This window comes from Ascaphus truei, chromosome 3, assembly GCF_040206685.1.
Source record: "Ascaphus truei isolate aAscTru1 chromosome 3, aAscTru1.hap1, whole genome shotgun sequence".
Lineage (NCBI taxonomy): Eukaryota > Metazoa > Chordata > Amphibia > Anura > Ascaphidae > Ascaphus > Ascaphus truei.
The window spans coordinates 193,117,953-193,144,546 of record NC_134485.1 but is presented as its reverse complement, the minus strand read 5'-3'; the positions used below and the strand labels follow the sequence as shown (position 1 = coordinate 193,144,546).

General features: G+C 44.3%; 1 protein-coding gene across 3 annotated transcripts in view; it reads left to right on the top strand.

The window, feature by feature from the left end:
* POR (cytochrome p450 oxidoreductase) overlaps positions 1–26,594 on the top strand; it is a 72,284-nt gene that overhangs the window by 14,210 nt on the left and 31,480 nt on the right. For 2 of the 3 annotated variants that reach the window (XM_075589859.1, XM_075589860.1), the window contains exon 2: positions 15,853–16,054. In XM_075589859.1, the coding sequence (XP_075445974.1) occupies positions 15,867–16,054 (188 nt within the window). In that variant the 5' untranslated portion in view covers positions 15,853–15,866. Of the gene's footprint in view, positions 1–3,691; positions 3,934–15,852; positions 16,055–26,594 lie in introns of those variants that run through there. The other variant, XM_075589857.1, reaches the window with a different exon arrangement.

Here is a 26,594-nt window from a genome sequence, read left to right as displayed (position 1 = left end):
TTTTTAATGAGGATTTTATATATATATACACACACATTTCTATAGCCACCTCCCCAGCAGTGCAATATCTTTGCAACACTTTCTTGTAGTTTGTGCTGGAAACAGGAACAATAGATAATGTTATCTTCGTAACATAAGGATACATTGTAGCTGCTGAGGTACTGTGAATTCATTATTTTTCAGAGTTGAATCAAGTAAGACTTTATTTCAGTACGAGTATAGAAGGAGAAAAGCTCAATGCAAGAGCTCTTCTGCCATACAGTGAGAAAAACAATCTTTATACCCTCCTGAGGTATAATACATGCCCCTAGATGGGCTGGCTTACAGAAAATTATAATACGCCCCTCCAGGAGGGGTTGACCTTTTGTTGATACGGATACCTAATCAATACCAGAAAATACAGGTTTTTACTACATAACTTTTACACTTTGGTTCACCTCTGGGGTGAGATTTACTGTGACCATACAATTATCACATTCCTAAATTTAGGCTGTTATTGAAAAATAAGGAGAAGCGGGAGAAGCAAGTTTTTATCTTTACTGGTCCTAACTTCCAATTATTTTGCAAACACATCGACCCACCCAAATTGGAGTTTTACATGAGAATAGCTCTTTATCTCAAACTGGTTCTGCATTCCGTTCAAAGCCCCCCCCCCCCCCCCCCCAGGCCCTGGCATATATAGAGATTAGTTTAGGAACAGAAAGACCCCTGAGGGAATCTGGGATTTATAGACTAGCAAGATCACTGAGGTCAAATCTCATTCAAGCTTCTTCCAATAACTACATAAAAAACAAGATGGACAAACAGAGAGAAACAAAAATGGTTGCATAGATCCTAGTGCACCCCCCTACACGGGCTTTATAATCACACTTTCACATTACACTGACTGAGACAGCCATTATGTTAGGCACGCAATGATGTTTTTTCCAGAATTGTAACAGGAGTACCAAACGATTGTCAGATTAGGCAAAAATGTAGCATTATATATAGTCGCATGCTTTACATATACAAATAATAATAATAAAAAAAAAAAGAGGAAATGTAGTATTGCTGCTTTAAAGGTGCAGTTCAGCCTTTTTTAATTTTTTATTTATTTTTTTACTTCAATAGTTTCATGTGTGCAATCTCTAATTACCTAAAGAACTGTATAGCTGCCAGTCCATTTGTTCTCCATGTATTGATCGGCGAAATTTGGTGACATCATTAGAGAAGGGATCTGTTTTTCTTCTGCTTCTGTCAGTCAGTGGAAGCTCATGAATATTCATGAGCACTCCTGCACTGACATGTGCTAGAGGGAGGGCAGGGCTGACAAAGGGGTGTGCCAGGGCTTGTGACAGGACATGAAGGGGCAGTGCCTTAGCAAATGGCTGTTAAAATAGAATACAAGAAAATTGGTCTTTCAAGGTTGTTTTTTTAAAAACAGAAAATGATAAAAGTATTTTTTCTTACTACAGAACTGATTTATTAAAAAAAAAACACACATGCAGGATATTGACTGAACTGCAGCTTTAAGGGTCTACCTGGGTTGTGTCCCCTGTAAACCAAAGGGCCAGTCCACGTCTGCATTTGCCCCCTGATCTGCCCTTGTCAGTCCTGGCATCGGCAGAGCAGTGGGAGTGCTGGAATGGAAGAGCACTTCCTCTTCTGTGTGAGCCGGAGGACGGCTGTAAATCACGTGCTCTCTGCAATAGTGACCACTTGACCCTGTGATCAGAGCGCTGTGGCCATATAATCAATCAGCACTGAAGGGGTTGATTGGAGAAAATGTAATTAAATCACAAAATGATTTTAATGATTGAGGCATGTGAGCGGGATTAATGGAGAACATTTAATGCAGGAAAAACAAGTGATTCGCTTCATGTTACAGCTCCTATAAAGCCTCAATCCTAGTAACCAGAAAAACAATACTCCCTTTTTGCTGCTGTTTTTGTTTCTTCACCTACCACTTCTCCCCCTCTTCTCTTCGAACCCCCTCCCCCCCAATCTTTCTAAATCCTGTGGGGGAATTCTAGAGATATCCGCTGCTAAAAATGTGCGCCTCTGGGCGGTAATGCTGGCCTCCGGCTGTCACCATGTCAGCCATAGTTGTCTGTCTCTATGCCATTGAAACAATTTATCAGGGTAAAACAGAAGGGGGAAAAACTTTTGAAACCATGAAAAGTTAGATCAGCACAACATGGTATACAGGCATACCCCGGTTTAAGGACACTCACTTTAAGTACACTCGCGAGTAAGGACATATCGCTCAATAGGCAAACGGCAGCTCAGGCATGCGCCTGTCGGCACGTGAGTGTCCTTAAACCGGGGTATGCCTGTATGTACAGGTTTCACTTGAGCCACAGCACTGGGTTAACTCTTGGCGGAATCCAGCTTAGTGCTGTAATTGCACTGAACATAATAAATGACCCATATATTGCCACTGAGTGACTTTTGCCCTTTTTTATAATGCTGATATGTAACTTTTACACTTGCATCATGAGCCAAAGTTTCTCACCCACACATCCTTCATCTTATTTGTATGTATTTTTTTTTTTTGTGGGATTCCATTACATTTTTTAGTTTTTATTTACGTTTGTAATAGACTTGTTGTTTTTTTTTTTTATGATGTCTAAGCCATTGACTGCCCTCTGACACTTAACTTTTGCTTATGTGGAGGCAGTTAAGATCATATTTGGAATGTATGTCTGTCTCTTGTTTGTATAATCTGCGTTCTGCTTCCAGAACAGCGGTGAGCAGGTAAGGCACATTCTATAGTGCCGGGCGCGTGCTGCGCCATGCGCGCGCGGATTTTTAGTTGGCTGACGTTAGTCAGCCTTTCTATAGATGTGCCGCGCGCATGGCAGGGAGAGGGGAGCCGACAGACAGCGGCGCGTGTGTGTGTGCGTAAAATTATTAAACTTTTTTTTTAATTTAAAAAAATCTTACTTACACTCACACAACATATACACGCATATACACTTACCTGCAGCTCCCGGCTCTATATACACGGAAACATGCGGCACGTGCACACACGTTCGCATAGGAACGCGCGGCCGCATGCTGTATAGAACGGCCCTAAGGGAAGCACATTTCACCAGAAAGCCCGTGTCCTTAAACGTGATATTTATCCTAAACCCCCCTCCACTATCATTGCTGAGCTTTGCCACGTGCAGTGGGACTGCCACATAACTACTGATTTGGCTTCTCCCTGCATGTAAGATGTACGTATTTTGTACTTCACTCTTGGCCGATCGTACCTTACAATTCAAGGAACATATAATGCAACTAAATGAATTCAGTAGAAAAGCACACGATTGGGATAATCATTTGTTATCTATGTTGCTTCTGGACTAAAGGTCTTTTAACTGTGTGCTTGTCAAGGTTTTTAAACCAAGTGCTGGTTCGTCTCGATCACTCCAAAGGTATAGTCTTATGTTGCTGAGTCATGTAGCTGGCAGGAGCCTAGTATTAGCGTGACAAGTTGTTGCCCTGTTGCGGCCTCCTGAGTGAAAGGTGAGCTGGGATATGCCAACAAACACTGGGTGAGTGCCAGACTTGCTGTGAACTTCTCCGAGTGCAAAATCAGTCAAAGAATAAAATGTAATAGCAGGCGTGCATGCCAAACGGGCAGGCTGCCCTCATGCCACATTTCACCTGCACGGTCTTTTGCTCTAGGCACGCCTCTTGAATTTGGGCATGGGATGGTGCGCACATGAAGACAGCCTTTATATGTGAGGCATAGCGCAGAGACCGCATCTGGTCTTACTGCATCCGTAGGGTTCATTCAGTGAGGATTGTGGAACAAGATTGTGCAATCTGCTGTCATCTGAATGTGTTGTAGCAGCCTGCTGTCAGCCTTGGGTTTTATAGCGTAGTCCGATCAAGCGAACACGGCGTATCCATCCTCTTTCATGATGCAGGCGGCCCTGATACAGTGGCTGCAGGGCTGGAGAGGTAATGTGCCAACTTTAGCAATCTTTTTGCATTTTCCCTGCTAATGGGCTGCATGTTTTCTTTTCTTTTTTTTCCCGTGCTGGAAATTTCTAGGGCTTCCCTAGAAGCATTTAAATCAACGTTAAAGTCTTTATGGAAGGACTTTCTAACGTCCTTGTGACAAATGAATATGTATTGCATTTTGTTGGGAACACTGGATTCAAACAGATCAGCTACTTCTGCTCATCTTGTGGGATAATGATTGCACCATAATTACTTACTAAATAATAATCTGTAGATTTGGGGATTGACAGTCTCATCACCAAAAGACATCAAATTAAAATATTTAACAATACCTTCAATTGGCAATCGGCTTCATTTAACCTATTTAAAATTGCCATTACCCTTGGTTTACCCATGTCCATGCAGGACTGCCCGTTTGTAATGCTTTTGTTATTATTTGACACACACCGGTTGCCATAAACAGCCGAGTTAGGCATCACAGTTTTGCAGATTGTGCGGAAGAGTTTCACTAGTCTAGTGTAATAGTGACCTTTTCCTGTAGGCTTTGCAGTCGCACATGATTTAACTTCACCTTTTTAGGGGAGACTGTTCCTGGGCTACTATACCCGCATGCAGCTTCCTCCTATTGTGTGATCAGATGTTATGCTGTTCAAAGAGAGAACAATTAAAAAGTGATTCAGGAAACCAAAAGCTGGTCATAAATATTTACCATAACGTTCCTTTGTTTTTTTTTTTTACCATTAAATTAACAAAGGGTATATAGAACATTCGTGGGCAACTCGTATCACCTGTGGGCCTCTGACCACCTTAGCAGCCGACTCTTGCTCCCCCTCTCGCAGCTTCTCCTGTTCCCTCAGCTGCGTAATGACGTATGCTGATAAGTATTGCACTGTCACACGCCTTTCCTGCACTGATAAATACTGTACAGGCATACCCCGCATTAACGTACGTAATGGGTTCAGAGCATGTATGTGAAGTGAAAATGTACTTAAAGTGAAGCACCACCTTTTTTCCACTTCTCGATGCAATCGTCATACGTGCATTACTGATGTAAATAACACATGTGTAACAGGCTCTATAGTCTCCCCGCTTGCGCACCGCTTCGGTACAGGTAGGGAGCCGGTATTGCTGTTCAGGACGTGCTGACAGGCGCATGCGTGAGCTGCCATTTGCCTATTGGGCGAGATGTACTTACTCGCAAGTGTACTTAAGGTGAGTGTCCTTAAACTGGGGGATGCCTGTACAGGCTTAACGAGCTTCTTGGCGGCCTGTGTGTCGAGCAATGTCATGCAGTTACAGCTATTCCAAATATTGTACGCATGCACTGGGTAGAACGACTTGTGTTACACAAGGTCTTAAAAAGAGCTCCCTCGTGTGGTTTCTAGGTCTAAACATGATATGGGGGACACGACCAACACAATAGGCATTTTTTCTTTCTTTTTGTTAACTGCCAAATTGCCACCATGACCTAAACATTAAGGGGAAAACAGATCTGTTTAGAAATCATGCCCGTTGATAAAGGAGGCGCTTTTGTTTTGTTACCACAGAAGAACAGCTGTTAAATGTTTTGTTAATCTGTGGCCAACGTTTATTTAACCCTTTAAGCGCCAGACCCCATGATGTAGTGACTAAACCTCGGAGCACTCAAAGGGTTAATGCACAGGCCAAGTGAAGCGTTCACAAGTAACATTTCTGATGCATCTTTCCTTGTTTTACACAAGCGCCATCTAATTGTTATTGAACCTTCTGGCAGATGCTTCTCTACAGCGTTCATAGTTTTAAGAAGTTCTTTATCGTATTGTATGTCTTTGTTTATATAGCGCCATTAATGTACATAGCGCTTCACAGTAGTAATACATGTGGTAATCGAATAAATATCGACGTTTTTGTAACCTCTTTCCCAGGCTAGAGTCCCGATCTTGTCCGCCTTTGCTGCACCGTAGTGAGTGATTTCATACCTATGATCTTCCTGATCGCTCCTCACCACATCTGCACGTGTAATGTTTTTGCTCTGGCTGCACACCTCCCGATGAGGGTTTGCGTTCCCACGTAATGTACAAGACAGAAATGCCCAATGCTACATCCAGTGTGAGAAAATACATCGTGAAATACTTCAATCCTAGTATTCTCACGAGTAAGGGTCATTTAGTTAAACCCCTTGGCCAAGGCCTTATAGCCCTGCAAACCATGTCACGGCAGGACCAGTATGCAGGTCCTAACACTACCTGTGACCATTCTCATTTACCTCTGCAGTGGGGGGAGAATGGTCTCAGTGGATCTGTCCCGCACAGGTACATGGAAAAACCTGCTACTTTAAAGGGGGCGCAGGGTGAGCTAAAACCCTGGGAGGAGGGGCCACCAACCTCCGAACAACGGATACAAGTTGAAAATTAAAAATGAATACACACACAATCCCAGTAATCTCTAACCCCAGAGGGGTTTGAAACATTTACAAAGCATGAAGAAATCCTTTCCAAGGGATAAACCACATCCAAAGTAGAATCTAAAAGAAAGAGTGTGCACGACCCATAGCATAACACAGCGGTGCGCAACCTATGGGGTGCGGGATTTTCTAAGGGGGCGCATGGTTGCAGAGCCCCCACGCTTTTCCCCCGCAGGCATGTAAATTAAATGCCGGGGGAGGCGCGAGGCCTCTGCAACTTCACTTATCTGCTCTGTCTGCTGTTCCCTGACGCGTCGCCATGACAACGCGGGGTCAAATGGCAACGTGTCATATGATGCGTGGAGACCGAGAGCAGGTAAGGAGGGGGAGTGGACAGGGGGTGCGAACTTAAGTTTGCTCACTCCTGGCGTAACAAGTACATTTAGTTATAGGAAATAGGGAGGAAAATAGGCTCACTCACAAGGGAAGGTTCAAATCGGGCATTTGTGAAAATATTTCACCACCAACTGTGTAAGTCTGCAATAGACGTCCGGGCAAATGTATGCAGCAGCCCGTGGATACCGGGACCCGTCTCTGACTAGACTCCACCTGTACTCCACCTATCCTAGACTCTGCCGGCAGGGCAGTAATTCCAGCTTCACGACTTCCAATTTGGAGCGAATTTGCTCACATTAATTGTGTGTGTGTGTGTGTACACACCAAATCAGTATGGTCCTGGTGTTTGCTCCATACGCATAAAATAGGTAACATTGTGATCCCCACCAGAGTAGAAATCACAAAGCAGCACTCAGAAGTTGATATGCAAAAAAAGTGTATTTGAACACAGGCACACAAACAAAGTTTGTATATGGGTGTGTAGTTAGAGATAGATATTTCTTGAATCTTATCTTGCCTTTTCCAACTCGGTTTTAATTTTTTTCAATCTCATACTCTGTTTTGGAAATATAAATATTTGAAATATTAAGTGTCTGGGAGATTAAAATGACGTTCAAAGTGAAGTTACACGCTAAAGATTAAGAAAATCATGATTTGTAACGCTAAAATGTAGTAGGGGAAAAAAAAAAAGCAGTACCTGCTCAGGATAGAAGATACGTACTGTACGTATGAGTTAAACGCATATAGGCTTCAGGACAAAATTGCTGCTTTAAAAACACATTCTTTGCAAACAATGTGCTTTTAAAGCAGTAATTCTGTCCATAAGCTTATATGCGTTTAGATCTTCTGTACATGGCAGCTCAGAGGTAAAATTATTAAATCCATGACTTTGTGGGATTAAGATAGATTTTTATTGATATTTTGACCTTGAATTATTAAACGCAAAAATTATACTTAAAAAGAGAACCTTTAGATTAAATATTTACTTGCCGTGTTGCCTGCTTTGTATACTTTGCATAGAATGATGCAGATTTTTTTTTGGTTTGCTGAGTAACGGTGACATGGAAAAGCATGACTATGTTCTGTGTGTTAATATGACCACGAAATGCTGGGTCATCAGCGTTTGTAAGCAGGCAACTTAAAAAATCTATTTTTGAGGGCATTACGGTCATTCGGTTTCCTTCCCTATTCATATTGTTACGGAAACCTCTGAGGATATACCACATGTCAGAAGTTCTTGCGACAGTCTCGTGCGTGCGCATCATCGGAGGCCAATAGTCTGCATTTCTGGCAGAAAATGGAGTTTGCACAGTTGCAACCCAAGATTGCCATGATTTTGCAATAATCCTTGGCAGATGTGTTCAGTACTTGTGTTATCATTTTCCTGATTTTGCTCCATCAGTCATTACTTTAGATTCGCAGCTGAACATGTTGCAACATGAAATGCATTATCCTGTTGCAAAGACTTTGTAATCCCTAGGTGGCAACGTTGCTGCTAGGTTTTCCCAATGTGTGTTTGAGGGCTCACATTTCATGGCAACGTTGGTGGGTAATAATTCGCATCTCAACTTTATAATCGATATCTAGTTGGCTAACTAAAATGCACTAAGTGATATAAACCTTATATTGGAAGCTCTTCGGGGCAGGGACCCCTTTTCCTATTGTTACATTTGTCTGAAGCGCTTATTCCGTTCTTATAATATTATGTTCCGTGTACAGTATTGTAAAGTACTGGGTGGTGCTATATAAATATACAGTGGTGTGGGAAAAGAAAGTACACCCTCTTTGAATTCTATGATTTTACATATCAGGACATAACAATCATCTGTTCCTTAGCAGGTCTTAAAATTAGGTCAATACAACTTCAGATGAACAACACATGATATATTACACCGTGTCATGAAAAAGAGGGTGTACTTTCTTTTTCACATAACTGTATACTTGCATAATTCGCAGGGGATGGCACATAGCTTCTTCTGAACTGATGTAGCTCTACTTTTTGTAGTATGATTGATAATGCTTTGTTTGGGGGGGCCTCATTATGGCCCCACAGACTGATTAAATCTTTCACCTGGGCTATTTAAAAAAAAAAAAATATATATATCTATATCTATATCTATATCAGCACTGCCTGCCTGCCTGCCTGCCTGCCTGGATGTCCGGTGTCCCTAGGGGAAATCTCATTGGTCCCTTGGTCCGCCCCCGCACACCTCTCATTGGCCTGAGGCGGAGTGACTGGCCAAAGGACACACAGGGACACACACACACACTCTCCCCCGTCAGTTGGACCGCAGCTCACCTTCCACACAAATTCCCCCCCCCCTCCCGGTGCCCCTCCTCCTCCCGGTGCCCCTCACTCTCTCCCCCCTCCCCACCTCACCCAAATCCCCACGCTCCGCAACATCCCCAGCCGCACCATCACCCTCACCTTGCGCCGCGGAGGAAGCGCGGCCCTCCTGCTCAGCAGCAAACTCCAGGCTCCTCCCCCTTCGCGGCGCGGCCCTCCTGCTCTCCCCCTCACGTGCGCCGCTACCGGAGAGGGGAAGCGCGGCCCGGGCCTCCTGCTCTCCCCCTCACGTGCGCCGCTACCGGACGGAGGGGAAGCGCGGCGCGAGACTCCCCCTCACGTGCGCCGCTACCGGAGAGGGGAAGCGCGGCACGGGCCTCCTGCTCTCCCCCTCACGTGCGCCGCTACCGGACGGAGGGGAAGCGCGGCGCGGGTCTCCTGCCACTCTTGCCCCCCCCAGCTTCCCGAACTCACCTCCTGCCCCAGCCAGATGCCACGGAGTCAAGGTAAGTCACCCACCGTCTCCCACCCACGCACTGTCACCCAGTCACACACACACTCACCCACACACCCACCCAGTCACACACCCACCCAGTCACCCACACACCCAACCAGTCACTTTCACCCACTCACCCACCCACTCACTCAGTCACCCACCCACTCAGTAACCCACCCACCCACTCACTTAGTCACCCAAAAACTCACTTAGTCACCCACCCACTCAGTCACCCACCCACCCACTCAGTCACCCACCCACTCACTCAGTCACTCACTCACTCAGTCACCCACCCACACACCCACCCAGTCACTTTCACCCAGTCACTTTCACCCAGTCACTTTCACCCACTCAGTCACCCACCCACTCAGTCACCCACCCACTCAGTCACCCACCCACTCAGTCACCCACCCACTCAGTCACCCACCCACTCAGTCACCCACCCACTCAGTCACCCACCCACTCAGTCACCCACCCACTCAGTCACCCACCCACTCAGTCACCCACCCACTCAGTCACCCACCCACTCAGTCACCCACCCACTCAGTCACCCACCCACTCAGTCACCCACCCACTCAGTCACCCACCCACTCAGTCACCCACCCACTCAGTCACCCACCCACTCAGTCACCCACCCACTCAGTCACCCACCCACTCAGTCACCCACCCACTCAGTCACCCACCCACTCAGTCACCCACCCACTCAGTCACCCACCCACTCAGTCACCCACCCACTCAGTCACCCAGTCAGTCAGTCACCCAGTCAGTCAGTCACCCAGTCAGTCAGTCACCCAGTCAGTCAGTCACCCAGTCAGTCAGTCACCCAGTCAGTCAGTCACCCAGTCAGTCAGTCACCCAGTCAGTCAGTCACCCAGTCAGTCAGTCACCCAGTCAGTCAGTCACCCAGTCAGTCAGTCACCCAGTCAGTCAGTCACCCACCGACCCAAAGTCACCCACCCACCGACCCAAAGTCACCCACCCACCGACCCAAAGTCACCCACCCACCGACCCAAAGTCACCCACCCACCGACCCAAAGTCACCCACCCACCGACCCAAAGTCACCCACCCACCGACCCAAAGTCACCCACCCACCGACCCAAAGTCACCCACCCACCGACCCAAAGTCACCCACCCACCGACCCAAAGTCACCCACCCACCGACCCAAAGTCACCCACCCACCGACCCAAAGTCACCCACCCACCGACCCAAAGTCACCCACCCACCGACCCAAAGTCACCCACCCACCGACCCAAAGTCACCCACCCACCGACCCAAAGTCACCCACCCACCGACCCAAAGTCACCCACCCACCGACCCAAAGTCAAACCGACCCACCGACCCAAAGTCAAACCGACCCAAAGTCACCCACCCACTCAGTCAAGTGTCACCCACCCAGTCACCCACACACTCAGTCAACTCAGTCACCCACCTAGCTGTCAAGGGAGGGGAAGCCTAACCCTGTCGTACGCCCCCCCAAAATTACATCCCGGGCAACGCCGGGTCTCTCAGCTAGTTTATTATAAATCAATCAAGACTTGGGTTATTAAGTTTTTCAAACTGTTAAACTACACACTTTTCAGCATCTAGTCAGAAAAACTATTAAGAAGGCAATCAAAGCTGTTCCCCCCCTTAATTTGTTTACTACAGGATTTGAAGCAGCTGAACCCCAATTTATTTCCGCTCTGGGGACCCCCTGATCCCAGAGACACTTGTCTCCGATGGGGAAGCCTGTAGCCACTACACGGTTCACATGGCCGCTTTTCAAAGCTCCCAGGCCAATAGGAAGCCATGACGTCACCCGGTGGGGTTTCCTATTGGCCCATGTGACTGGGGGCTTTAAACTGCAGGAGATACCTGCACCCCCTTCAGAGGTAAACGTCCTGGTCTCCCGTGACACTTAACACATTTATACCTTTTTGGGATCATTCGTTAAGCAAAACAAGGGAGTGGAATGAAATTAGGATTATTCGGGTAAACCCGCGTACATACAAATGAAATACAAAATACAGACCGCATACACTTACTGGGGGTCTGGGGGTGAAAACTAGCCTCATAGGTGCAGGGTGCCTGCTTCAGCAAAGGCATACCCTGTCTGCTCCACATCCCTGGAGAAAGTAACATTATTCCTCAGAACTGGTCCTCAGATGGGCTTCCCTGGCACCTCAATGCCTATTTCTTTGCTATTGCTAGCAAAACACCTGGGAAAACCTGCTGGCACGTGACTGGACCAAGTCCTAAGATTGCCTGTAAGTCTGAGAGACTGAAAGAGAGAGCCCTCTGATTGGGCAGTCCCTTGCATAGACCTCGGTGCCCTATGTCTAACATGATTTATGGACTAGCGGCCAATCAGAGCTTGGGAACTTTTCCCACCAGCCAGAACAGGGGCTCATCTGGCTGCTGATATCAGAGGAGGGGGCATGCCAAGCCAGCTTGAAAAAACGGGTGGGTGGGAAATATGAATTGGTCAATGTGAAATGCGCCCATAAGCAGCATCTTCCCCCCACAGCTAACCCATTGCCGGCTCCACCAGGTCTTGCAGTCCCAAAGGGGCCCCAGTAGGGTGCCCCCTGTTTTCTGGAACTTGTGCTTGGCCTTTCCCTGCTCACCAAATGATTCTTGGGGAACCAATGACCTTGGGGAACCGTATACCTGTGAGGGGAAAAAGGTCTGGGATACCTGGGCTTGAAAACCAGGACTCTGGGGGACACCGGAGAGCCCTGGTGTAATTCACCTCGAGTACCCGCAAATCCATGCCTGCACGTCGGGGAGAATTACTGGACCTCCGGTTAACTTTGTCATCCACCACAGCCAGAGAAAGCCAGGCATAGCCAGGCACCTATCCACCACAGCCAGGCACCCAACACAGCCAGACAAAGCCAGGCACCTATCCACCACAGCCAGGCACCCACCCAGCCAGACAAAGCCAGGCACCTATCCACCACAGCCAGGCACCCACCACAGCCAGACAAAGCCAGGCACCTATCCACCACAGCCAGGCACCCACCACAGCCAGACAAAGCCAGGCATAGCCAGGCACCTATCCACCATAGCCAGGCACCTATCCACCACAGCCAGGCACCCACCACAGCCAGACAAAGCCAGGCATAGCCAGGCACCTATCCACCACAGCCAGGCACCCACCACAGCCAGACAAAGCCAGGCATAGCCAGGCACCTATCCACCACAGCCAGGCACCCACCACACCCAGCCAGACACCCAGCCAGACACCCATCCACCACACCCAGCCAGACACCCATCCACTACAGTACATATAAGTCCTACATAAAAATTAAATAAAATAAAAAAGAACGGGGTGTGCCGAGCACACATGTTCTATGTTAAAATTCTTTGTGTTTTGTCACTGAAATTGTATTTTGCTTTTAATGTTTTTAATTAAATGAAATACAATTTGAGCGACCATACACAGTTTTAATTAAAAGACGCATGCTCGCCACACACCATTTTTTCCCCATGCATTTTGATCCAGTCAGTTTATTGATGACGCTAAGTCGTATTTTTGTGGGTTTCGAACGTCTCTTGTTCCTGTTTTTCTAGTTGCAAAGAATGACCCGATTCTGTTTTGCGTTCTAGTTCTGACCAGACATTTTGCGAGGTTCCTGCTCTCCTTTCACACTGTGCAGCCCCACAACGTTACCCTGGTTCTCTTGCCCCAGGTCACACACTTGTTTGTAAAGTGAAGGGAGTTCACTTTGACCTTGACACAGCATGTGTGCTTTACTTGAACCTTTACCAGCGTGTCACACAATCTGATCTGTGCAACGCCTGTTTGTATAGTCCAGCACGGGATGACAAGCTAGTTAACCCCTTCACTGCCCCTTCTGAACTGTTTTGAAGGGTTGTCTTGAACAAATTAGAGGGGGCGACGGCTTTGATTGCCTTCTTAATAGTTTTTCTGACTAGATGCTGAAAAGTGTGTGGTTTAACAGTTTGAAAAACATAATACTCCAAGTCTTGATTGATTTTATTATATATATTATATATATATATATATATACAGTATATATATTTTTTTTTTAAATAACCCAGGTGAAAGGTTTATTTGTTCAAAATCAGTCTGTGGGGCCATAATGAGGTCCCCCCAAACAAAGCATTATCGATCATACTACAAAAAGTAGAGCTACATCAGTTCAGAAGAAGCTATGTGCCATCACCTGCGGATTATGCAAGTATACAGTTGTGTGAAAAAGAAAGTACACCCTCTTTGAATTCCATGGTTTTACACATCAGGACATAATAACAATCATCTGTTCCTTAGCAGGTCTTAAAATTAGGTAAATACAACCTCCGATGAACAACACATGACATATTACACCGTGTCATGATTTATTTAACAAAAATAAAGCCAAAATGGAGAAGCTATGTGTGAAAGTATTAGCCTTACTGCTTCCATAGAAATTAAGACGCTAAGTAGCAGATAGGTGCTGCTAATCAAATGCCCTTGATTAATTGATCATCAGCAAGTGTGACCACCTCTATAAGAGCCAAAGTTTTAGCAGTTTGCTTGTGTGGAGCATTCAGGTGTGTGTTAACACTATGCCAAGGAGGAAAGACATCAGCAATGATCTTAGAGAAGCAATTGTTGCTGCCCATCAATCTGGGAAGGGTTATAAGGCCATTTCCAAACAATTTAAAGTCCATCATTCTACAGTGAGAAAGATTATTCAAAAGTGGAAAACATTAAAGACAGTTGCCAATCTTCCCAGGAGTGGTCATCCCAGCAAATTCACCCCAAGGTCAGAACGTGCAATGTTCAGAGAAATTGCAAAAAAAACAAGAGTTACATCTCAGACTCCACAGGCCTCAGTTAGCATGTTAAATGTTAAAGTTCATGACAGTACAATTAGAAAAAGACTGAACAAGTATGGTTTATTTGGAAGGGTTGCCAGGAGAAAGCCTCTTCTCTCTAAAAAGAACATGGCAGCAAGGCTTACGTTTGCAATGTTGCATCTGAACAAACCACAAGACTTCTGGAATAATGTCCTTTGGACAGACGAGACCAAATTGGAGATGTTTAGCCATAATGCACTGCGCCACGTTTGGCGAATACCAAGCACAGCATATCATCACAAACACCTCATACCAATCGTCATCTGTTCCTTAGCAGGTCTTAAAATTTGGTAAATACAACCTCAGATGAACAACAACACATAACATATTACACCGTGTCATGATTTATTTAGGACATCTCTAAATCCCCTGGAGAGCAGGTTAGATTTTCTTGTTCTACCTATCGTTTGCTGGTCGGGTTTAAGTGCCAACTGCTTAGTTGGGCCGCTCGATAATACATTTGTAAGTTTGAAAGGGCGAGGCCTCCTTCCAATTGGGAATTGTAGAGCAGGCGTGTGCAAACTGGGGGGCACGACATTTTGTAAGGGGGGCACCACGCTTGTATACTCGTGCAAGGAGTCTACGGCACGTGCAACAATATCTGGCAAACTTGGCTGGGCGCACTGCAAATGTAGCACATAACATTTAGAAAAGACAGGCACGCAGGAACTACAAATAATGCACATTGATTTTTAGTCCACAGTTCAATGTTTTGGTCCTATCGCAGGCCCTTTCTCCATTTGCCATGAATTTGTAAATGTCATGGATACAGCTGCCCTTTGTCTTACAGCTGTGACTGAATGGAAGCTTTGCCCCGTAACTTGTAGGCCGCGTCCAGGCTGAGAGCGAGCTGAATAAGCCGGGGCGATTACTGTTCAGTTGAAATTGTGTAGTTGCGCGCGTGGCTGTGATGTGACGCCCTCATTGGGCGAACTGCTCACTTGACACGGCCATGGCGCTACAAATTCAAACACACTGGACCAACACATTGCCATAATGTGTTTAATTGCGCTGGGCACACACGCTCGGCTTCACCCTGGACGTGGCCTTAGTGGCAGAGCGCCTGCAAAAGGGGCTGTGCGCTCTAAACATCCCATTATGGCAGCAGGTTGCGACATGGAAGTAGCTCAGAAAGGGGGATGTACAGCTGGGCCAGGGAATGCCTTATCTGCAGGATTTTCACTAGTAGTGACATTTTGGTGTGACTATGGAAGAAGAGGATGTAAATGTATTTGCTGCCAAAAGGGCTAATAATGTTCTGTGAACCAGCTGATACTGTGCTGCCTGTGGGAAGCACAAAGCAGTTGATATATTGCTTCACACACTTCCTTGTTTCTATGAGACTAAGGCCACCAGGGAGTGCAATAGTGCAATAATCCACTCAGAACAGCTACACTGTTGGCTTCCCATGGCATTCGTCGGATTGCTAATGCTCTGTTTTTCTGGGATTATTGGGCATTGCATGGTAAAATGACCTTTTATTTCTTTCTCTTATTTCTTTTAGTGTCCGAGATAAAGATGGCGGAACCGTGCATGGATCAAGACACGTGCCACTCCGAGGAGGGGAGCAGTCCCCCTGAGGAGGCCATGTTTAGTGTTGCGGACATGTTCCTCTTCTCTCTCATCATCGGCCTGCTGACCTACTGGTTCTTCTTTCGCAAGAAGAAGGAAGAGCCCGTCGAATTCACCAAAATTCAACCTACCACGTGAGTGTGTGTCTCTTTCCCTACGTCCTATAGTAATGAAGTGGTGAGGTGCAGATCAAGTAATACATTTTACACCCATGTATTGACAGTATGACATTCCTAATTATTGTCAGCCCATGACTCTTCTTTGATGTGCTTTTCCTGATCGACAGGACTAGTTAGGGCTACAATAAAAATAAAGTGGATTGTGTGACTGTCACGGGTAAGTGATCAAAAGACACAACTTTTGATCCCTTGCCTGCGATGTGCAGTATCCTTCTATGTTATACATTCTTGATCTGTAAGTGACTCCATCTTTCATGCTCAGGTAGAGAAGTCCTCTCCGGGGTCTCTTACAGCCCATTGAAGTTAACGGACTGTGAGGGTGTCTTTCAGGACAGAGGGTGTCTTCTCATAGCAGAAGATTGCTTAGTTAATATGGGTGTACAGCAAGGAAATCCCCCATAAACAAGGTGTTTATAGAACCCCTAATAACATGCACTCTAAATCCTTATAGACTGATACCTCTATGATACCGTAGCGATATTCCTTGACTCTGTTAGCAGCCCCAACCTTGGGGGAGCAAGGACTTTTTCATATTGTTGTTAAACTGCAAAAAAAGGGAGGAACCTCGCTCTAATTAAATAATTAATTGGTATCAATAGAAGACATGGTGCTACCTTGGGTTATACATTAGAGCAGGGGTGCGCAAACTGTGGGGCGCAAGATTGTTCAGGGGGCACGGCAATTGCAGAGACCCTGCGCTCTACCCCACCCCCCCCCGGGGGATCGTGTGAGCCTCTGCAACTTCACTTACCTTGTCTTCGGCGACGCGACTCCACGTCAATGCGGCGTCAAATGACACCGTGGGAGTCATGTGATGTAATGTGACTTCACTTTGGCATGGCAACGTTGCGTCACGTGACCCTGCTGCGTCATTTGACGGCGGAGGGAAGGTAAGGGAGTGGAGAGGGGCGCAAGCAGGAAGGGAAGCAGGCAAAGGGTGCAGCAGGGAAAGATTGCACACCCCTGCATTGGAGTAGAAAGAATATCCCAAAGGGGGAGGAGCAAAGAAATCCATGTGAAGGTACACACAGCAACGTAAACATAAATGTAAATTTTTTTAGCTTTTAATACAAAATTTAAAAAATGCTGGATGAGTATTTATTAGTCAACATAGGACCTATATTCTTCCAATACTACCAATCCACCATGGTACCGAGTAAATATACTGCAATTAATGGTTACTTTATTAGTCTCGCACTAACTAGGGCTCATTTCTCTTGTTTTCCACTCACCATCTCTTATCAATACTTTGGGGCCTATGCAGAGAGCAGCGCTATTTCGAAATTCGCCATTTTTTGGAGAAAATCGCGCAGAAAGCAGCAGAAAATGGCGAGTTCCGAAAAACGCGCCAATTTTTCTTTTCTATTTGTAAAACTCGCCTCGCGGCTGGCGAGAACCTCAATCTCGCCAGTTTTAAAAATATCCGTATGCAGAGAGGCGCGAACGGCATCTAGCGGCTGTTCGCGCCAATAAAATGGCGCGATTGTCTCCTTTTTGCCTCTCCAGAAAAAACTGGCAAGAAGCTGCCGCTCGCGGCCATTGCAAAGGGAAAAAAAAGGCGCGAATTTGTTTTTACACGTTTCTTGAAGCGCGCATCTCGCCAATTTAAACTCGCCACACGCATCCATGTTAAACATAGCAGAATTCGCACTTTTCTGCATATGGAGAATAAAACTCTCCAAAAAAGCTACTTTTTAATAAATTCGCCAATTTTAAAATTCGCTGCTCTCTGCATAGGCCCCTATATCGGTTAGAGTGCATGTTATGAGGGGTTCTATGAACACCTTGTCTATTGGCTGTCTTCCTTGGGGTACACGCTTTATTCACCCATATTGCACCTACCTATTTTCCCTTTGCCTGGGTTGAGCGTGTGCTTGGTAAATCTGAGCCATTACCTAAAGTTTTCATTTGTTTGGCTACGCTGCGGCTTATTCTTTAAATTGCCGTGTTGCTGATCGGGGCACGATCGCACACAGACTCCAATTGAAGTTATTGGTAGTTTCCATGCGAGTCCCAATCGACACGATCACCATTTAATGAGTAACCTTTGTGTCCACAGATTGACCTAGTGAAATATCAGGGCTCTAATGAGATCTGGGGCTTCTTTCATAATCCTAGGAGATCAGCCTTTTTTTTTTTTTTTTAAAGTGAATACATTGAGTTATTTTCTGTAAAATCATCCCAAAACAGAAACTAAATAAATGGCTGTGTATTAATCTCCTAAAAAAAAGGGTATCTAGATCCCAAGGAAAAAATGGATGAGATGGGAAAAAAAAACAACCTTTATTAACCCTCATGTTTACAGCCTAGTCTCTGCGTCCTTTGTTCCATAGTCCAATGTGTGACACATTGCTGCCAATTACAAGATACCCCAGATAAGTTGTAAGTCCAACCTATAGCTCCTCCTGCATCTCTTTGCAGCACACTGTTTAGTGTAGTATCCTTGTGCGCCCCTGCGGGTAGTTTTCTATACTTGTTGCAAGTTGCTGCTGTCGAACTTTCCACCTGTTAGATGGGATTTCTGCAGGCTCAAGTTTTAACCGGGATGTTGTTTATTGATTTAACCAGGTCACTTGGACTGCGTGGCACCTCTCACCTAGCTATGTAATTGCACTGTGGTAATAATGTATATTGTGTAATCATCTCGTAGAGGCCAGCGAATCCCAACCGTAAGGCATGTTGGTTAATCATTTTCATTCTAAACCATACACTGTCTTAACCTACATTCAAACATTACGTGTGTTGTCTTGTGACGTACAAAGTGATAGAGGTGTTATGGGGATGTGTTGTGCTTCAATTCGTACTACATCCTATAGTTTGTTTGTAATGGGCTGGGATGTAGTGCAAAATTGTGTCTTGCTATAGATTCAGGTCACATTTGTAGGATGCCACGCCAGTCAAACTGCTCATTTGATGCGTGAAACGCGTAGGTAGTTCTTGCTTACCTCTGGGTTTTTTGTTTTTTTTGTCCATGATGAAAATAAATGTAGTTTATTGTTTTTATTGTTTACCTCTCTATTCTCTGTTTGGCTGTTAGTGCACTACACCAGTATATTTCCTTTCCTTGCCATAGATTCAAGTCACATTTGTAGGATGTGTAAAAGTGATGCTAGTCAAACGCTGCATTTTTAATTTTATTTTTTTGGCACACAATTTACAGCGGTTACTTTGCTTTGACAATGATCATTGGTCCTTACTACTACTTTAGATTGCAGCCATTTTATCCAGAACAAGCTATGCAGTGTTTCAAATTCTGGACCATAGTTGCTGAACAATGTTCATACAACTTTTAGGCATGATTGCTCTGTTGAATGTTACTTTCGTTAGTTGCAATGGTATTGCCATTATTTGCACTGTGGTAACCATCTGTATACTTTGCCTGATATTTATTTATTTATAAAATGTTTTACCAGGAAGTAATACATTGAGAATTACCTCTCATTTTCAAGTATATCCTGGGCACAGCGTTAAGATGACAAATAATACATGGCTACATAAGTGAGCAGAGTTTACATTATATACAAGACATTGCATGCACAGTAACAGATAATATATAATATAGGCGTATGTAACAGTTACAGACCAGGTTAAAATGTGAGACCACTTTTGTCTTGAATTTAAACTGGTGGTGGCTGTGAGAGTCTCTGGTAGATTGTTCCAGTTTTGGGGTGCACGGTAAGAGGAGGAGCGGACGGATACTTTGTTGAGCCTTGGGACCATGAACAGTCTTTTGGAGTCTGATCTCAGGTGATAGGTGCTGCATGTGGTGGGGGTGAAGAGTTTGTTCAGGTAGACGGGTAGCTTGCCCAGAAAGTATTTGAAGACAAGAAAGGAAAGATGAACTTGGCGCCTAGACTCAAGTGATGACCAATCTAGTTCTTTGAGCATTTCGCAGTGATGTGTTGAAGTTGCATTGGTGAACAAAACGGCATATTGAATTGTAGAGGGTATCAAGTTTGCTAAGGTGGGTTTAGGGTGCCGAGCCGTATACTATGTCTCCATAGTCGATAATTTGCATTAGCATCTGCTGTGCAATACGCTTTCTGACCAGCAGACTTAGGGAGGATTTGTTCCTGTAAAGTACACCTAGTTTTGCATACTGTAGGTTTTGGATGTCAGGGTATCAATGTGCATCCCGAATGTTAAATGGTAGTCAAACCATATGTCCAAGTATTTGAAACTAGTAACATGAGATATATGGTGGTGGTTTTTAGCATTGGTTCTGATCTGGAGCTCAGTCATTGGAAGCTTTAAAAATGTAGCCTGGGTCCCAAATACCATTGTTAGTCTTGTCAGTGTTTAAAAACATTTTGTTTTGGGAAATCCAATTGTCAAGTCTCAAAAAGCCAGATTGAAGTATGTGTTCAAGGTCGGAGAGGCTATGGTTGTGTGCATATAAGATTGTCATCTGCATAGATGTGTTTTGAAGCTCCCTTACAAGCTGTAGAAAGATCATTGATGAACAATGAGAAGAGTAGGGGCCCCAGAACAGAGCCTTGTGGGACACCACAGGTGATATCCAAGTGGTTGGAGTTAGAGCCTGAGATGGACACATGTTGGGATCTACCTGATAGGTTGGAATTAAACCAGTTTAAAGCATGCTTCCCTATTCCAGAGCACTGGAGTTTAAGCAAGATAACATGATCAACAGTATCAAAAGCCTTTGCAAAATCTAGCAATATTGCACCAGTGAGTTGTTCCATTACACACTGGATTTCATTGCAAACTTTTAGCAGGGTTGTTACGGTGGAGTGTTTGGAGCGAAAGTCATATTGGAATTGGCTAGGGAAATTTGTCTTGGTATAGTAATCGCTTAATTGGGAGTGAACACATTTTTCCATGACTTTGGATAGAATTGGGAGAAGAGAGATTGGCCTGTAGTTTGAGACAGTGTTTTTGTCCCCACTTTTGAAGATTGGGACAACTCTGGCAGTTTTCCAAGTCGTAGGGATATGACCTTCTGACAGAATAGAGTTGACTATGGAAGCCATTGGTTTGGCAATGGCTGGGGCACCAAGTCTTAGGAACTTAGATTGCCGGAAGTCAGGTCCACATTGGCTGCTTAGTTTTAATTTGAGGAGCACTTGTGTAATCTGCTCTTCGGATACTGGGACAAATTGAAAATTGTGAGCAGTGTTGGGAGAGGGTGGGGCTATAGGGGTACTCCCAGAATGAGGTTCATGTTTGTGGTTTGGGTTGCGTTTCGCTTATAAGTTAGTAGCACATCCCACAAAGTAATCATTGAATGCATTTGCAATGTCGGTGGGATTTATGAGTAATGGCCTCCTTAGTGATATTACTTGGTTGTTGGTGGCTAGAAGGCTGAAATATTTTGTTGATAACTTTCCAGAAGTTCGCTGGGTTTGATGTATTCTGGAGGAGATTGTCAGAGTAATATTGTGCTTTTGCTTGCCTTGTTTGCCGTGTGCACATGTTCCGCAGGCAGCTGTAGTTGTTAAGATCCTTGGTAGTGCCAGTTACTTCGTAGCTTTTCCACAAGGCATCCCTGAACTGGTAGCGTGCTATAAGGTCAGTTGTAACCCATGGAAGGTGAGCCCCCGTACTCTTATTCTGTGTAGTGGAGCATGGGTATCGCAGAGTTTTAAGAACTCGGATTGGAAATAGTCGAACGCAGAATCCGGGTCGGGAATTAAGTCGATTCTGTACCAAGGGCAGTTGGTAAGGTCATCCAGAAACTGTTGTGGGTTAAAGTTTTTAAATGTTCTAGTGAGGAGAACTTCAGGGCTTGAATGGGGCGGTTTAATTTTCCTTACACAGTACACTATTGCATGGTCACTGAAAATGTCAGAAAGGATGCCAGAAGATTGGATTCTGCTGGGATTTGAGGAGAGAACCCAGTCTAGCAAGGAATGGTTGTGAGATTTCAGGTTTATCCGTGTGGGTTGGGAAATGAGTTGTGTTGGGTTAAGTGACTTCAGTTGTATCTGGATTTTATGGTTTTTAGGGTCGAGCCAATTGAAGTTGACATCCCCAAGAGCTAGCAGCTCATTCTTCTCATTCAGAGAGGCAATGGAGCAAAGAAACTGGATGATATCAGCCAGGGACTGTAGAGGGGCTTTAGGGGGGTGGTAGATGCCAGCAACCACGATAGGCTTAGAAAAGGGGAGGCATATTTTGCCAACTAGGATTTCAGAAGGGGATGGGCTTGGGGGTCTATTTAACAGTGTAAATTGTAAGGTGTCTGCAATATAAAATAACACCCCTCCTCCTCTCTTTCCTAGAAATGGAGTTTCCCTGAATGGCAATATTTGCATCAGAGCTTTTAGGGGTTAGCGATGTTTCTGTGGGAAAAATGGCTTTGGGCTTATGCATAATGCACCATGATCTTAGTTAATTCAGTTTGAGCAGCAGGCTCCGGATATTTATATGGGTGACAGCTAGGCCTTTTTGGAATTTGAAGGGGGTATTGTCAGAGGTATGGGACCGTTGAAAAGGGAGGGCCTGGGTTAAGTTCAATATCACTTGCTAAAGAGAGTAACAGGATAGAAATAGGCTAAAGCGCTCCAATGCAGGTATATAAGAATTTAAATATGCCAAACCACTAAGCAAGGTATAAGGAATGAGTAATGATATTAGTACTTAATATCCAATGGTATGGGTACTATCCTCCTGAAGACAGGTGGTAGATGGTACAAGCCCACCCACCATCAGTCTCATTGGCAGGTTCCCCTGAACAATATAATACTCACATTCCCTTGAAGTGGTAGGCAGGCCGTGCAGCTTCCAAGGTATAGTTAACAGGGTAAATGAAGGAAAAAGCGCACAAGCAAAAACGGAGCAGGAAGGACCCAAAATCAAAAATAAATTAAAAGGGCCCTTTATTGTGACAAAGACCCATCCAACGCGTTTCGAACGTCACAACATTCTTTTTCAAGGAAAACTTTGTGATGTTCGAAACGCGTTGGATGGGTCTTTGTCACATTAAAGTGCCCTTTTAATTTATTTTTGATTTTGGGTCCTTCCTGCTCCGTTTTTGCTTGTGCGCTTTTTCCTTCATTTACCCTGTTAAAGAGAGTAACAGTGTGAATAGAAATTTGAGTAGTTGTTTGCATGTTGTAAAGTTGTGATGTTTGCCATTAGTGAGCGGTGGTTGGTGTGCTGGTTTTCAGAGTTTTCCACCAACATTCAGTAGATAGTGCAAGGCTTTTGAGTAATCCAGAGTGTATGGTGGTGATGGGTGTGGGCCAGGAGGGAGGAGTTTGTAGTGGATAGAGAGAGTAACATTTCCATGAGGCCACAAGAAAGAACAAAGTTAAGGTATATACATTTGTGTGTGTATGAAAACAAATAGACAGCAGCGAGGGCAAGTATCAAAAATAGATCATTAAAGACACATAGAGCATCAGAAACGTACAATTCATAAAATGATAATTCGCTCCATACAACAATCCAGTCCATGTAGGTCCGTGGATGTTCTTCAGCAAGGACCTGATGCACAGGTCTGGACTTCACAGGAGTGTCTACGCGGGATGACGTATGATACGCAATGATGATACCTTTGTGCATTTTGCACGTAAATGCGCTTCATCAGGTGGGGGAGCGTCACTGAGACACTCTCCTATTTAAACCCATACTGGTAAATTGGTTAATTGCAACCCATAGAGCATTCATTAACCCTAAATTGTCGTGTGGAGCTTAGTGTCATTTTATGAATTGTACGTTTCTGATGCTCTGTCTTTTATATATTTTTTCATACTTGCCCTCGTTGCGCTGTCTTTGTTTTCATATTCCATTGGAGATCCAGCTGGATTTCGCTTGTGGGTGAACGGAGTGCCGATTAAAGACATGCTGTGAAGTGTGTGTGTGTGTGTGTGTGTGTGTGTGTGTGTGTGTGTGTGTGTGTGTGTGTGTTTCATTTACTATATACTTTGTTTTTTTTTTTTACCATCATATCTTTATATTTATATACATATAAAGATCTGATAAAAAGTTCAGCCTTTTTTTTTTATACCCCTTAAAACACTTTTTAGACCTCTCCTTGCGACCCAAAGACCACACCAGGTTTCTGGGACAACCACTTAACATTCTATTCGTATGCAAAAAATGTGCATTGTGCATCGATTATTGCCAAAACCAGGTGTGGCCGGGTGTCACAAGGAGTGGTTTGGAAAACATGGCTTTAGACTGTTCCAGCCTCAAATTAGTCACAGTCTTCTAATTATTTGGATTTTGTCGTCTATATCCCACTGCTGCTCTTTATTTGCTTTGTTTAAATCCCCCTCCCTCTGCAGTACCTCCGCAATGTCTTGTGCCTCCCCTGACTTGCAACCACTAGCATGCCCGTATCAGAGAGATCTCGGGATGCTGTTGGCTTTCCGACTGCCCGAGGTGTTTGCAGCAGGGATTCCTTCTGGGGAAGAAGGCCCCGTGGGGAGTGATCAGATGTGAACTTCTGGGATAGAGCATCTTACAAAAGAAGTGTCCTGTTACAGGATGTGGGAAAAGTGGAAACTGTGAGACCAGGAATTCAGCTGCTCTGAATGTGCTCTGCACTGTTTACCAGTTCCTCCCCAACTCCCTGGATTAATTCACAATGTATTTATTCATTTTCTTCCCCTGCTCTCTGTTTTTCATACGAGGCACTTCCTGCTGCATAGGGGTTATGTTTTACATAAGTGTTAAAACGTGTGCCTTCCAAACCACTACTGTTAGATTTTTTTTTTTTTTTTTAATGGCAATTCTTTTCAAAGTGTTTCCCAACGTCGGATTTTGCGACATAAAACATTTTGAAAGAGAAAAATGAGTCTTTCCTGTGTAACATTCCGTTTTCGATGTCCTTTAAAGAGGAAATCCAAGCGGCACTTAAAAGAAAATAACATTTATTTTTTTTAATCTATGCAGCCTTTGATTACGTTTTTTATTGAAAATGAATTACCTAAGCTGCCGATCGATTTGGTTCTCCCGTAGTCGATGAGCACATATCCTGCTTCCCAGTGTTCACTAAATGGCTGCCTTTCAGTTTCAATCAATCCTTCAGTCAGTGTAACTCAGCAGCTACAATGTATTCTTATATTACTAAGGTAATATCATCTGTGCATTTCATTTACTATATACTTTTTTTTACCATCATATCTTTATATTTATCTACATTTAAAGATATGATGATAAAAAGTTGAACCTTTATTTTATACCCTTTAAAACACTTTTTAGACTAGTGTTTTCCAAACCTCTCCTTGCGACCCAAAGACAACACCAGGGTTGTCATAAATTGAACCTTTTCAGGTTGGGCTAAAGTTGTGAGTGGAGTACCTCAGAGATCGGTACTGGGATCCCTGCTTTATAACTTGTTCATTAATTATCTTGAGGTTGTCATCGAGAGCAAAGTCTCCATCTTTGCTGATGGCATTAAATTGTGTAAGGTAATAGAATCAGAGCAGGATGTAATTTCTCTCCAGAACGACTTGGAGAGACTGGAAACGTGGGCAGGTAAATGGCAGATGAGGTCTAATACAAATAAATGTAAGGTTATGCATTTGGGATGCAAGAATAAAAAGGCGACTTGCACATTAAATGGGGATAAATTGGGGGAATCCTTGATGGAGAAGGATTTAGGAGTGTTTGTAGACAGCAGGCTTAGCAATAGTGCCCAAAGTCATGCAGTAGCTGCAAAAGCAAACAAGATCTTATCTTGCATTAAACGGGCAATGGATGGAAGGGAAGTAAACATAATTATGCCCCTTTACAAAGCATTAGGAAGACCACACCTTTTAGTATGGAGTACAATTTTGGGCACCACTCCTTAGAAAATACATTCTGGAACTAGAGAGAGTGCAGAGAAGAGCCACCAAATTAATAAAGGGGATGGACAATCTACCTTATGAGGAGAGGCTAGCTAAATTAGATTTATTTACGTTAGAAAAGAGGTGTCTAAGGGAATATGATAACTATATACAAATATATTCGGGGAGAAAACAAGGAGCCCTCAAAATAACTATTGATCCCACGGGCAGTACAAAGGACTCAGGGCCATCCCTTATGGTTGGGGGAAAGGAGATTTCACCAGTAACAAAGGAAAGGGTTCTTTACAGTAAGAGCAGTTCAAATGTGGAATTCATTAGCCATGGACACTGTGATGGCAGATACAATAGATTTGTTGAGAAAAAGGTTGGACATCTTTTTAGAAAGGAAAGGTATACAGGGATATACCAAATAAGTAAACATGGGAAGAAAGCTGATCCAGGGATTAATCCGATTGCCGATTCTTGGAGTCAGGAAGGAATTTATTTTTCCCCTTATGAGATATCATTGGATGATATGACACTGGGGTTTTTTGTTTGCCTTCCTCTGGATCAATAAGTAAGTATAGATATAGGATAAAGTATCTGTTGTCTAAATTTAGCATAGGTTGAACTTTATGGACGTACGTCTTTTTTCAACCTCATCTACTATGTAACTATGTAACTATTGTTACAGTTTGCAGCTCAAACTGCTGGGAATATTGGCAACAAATTATCACAAACAGGAAAGTGTTGCA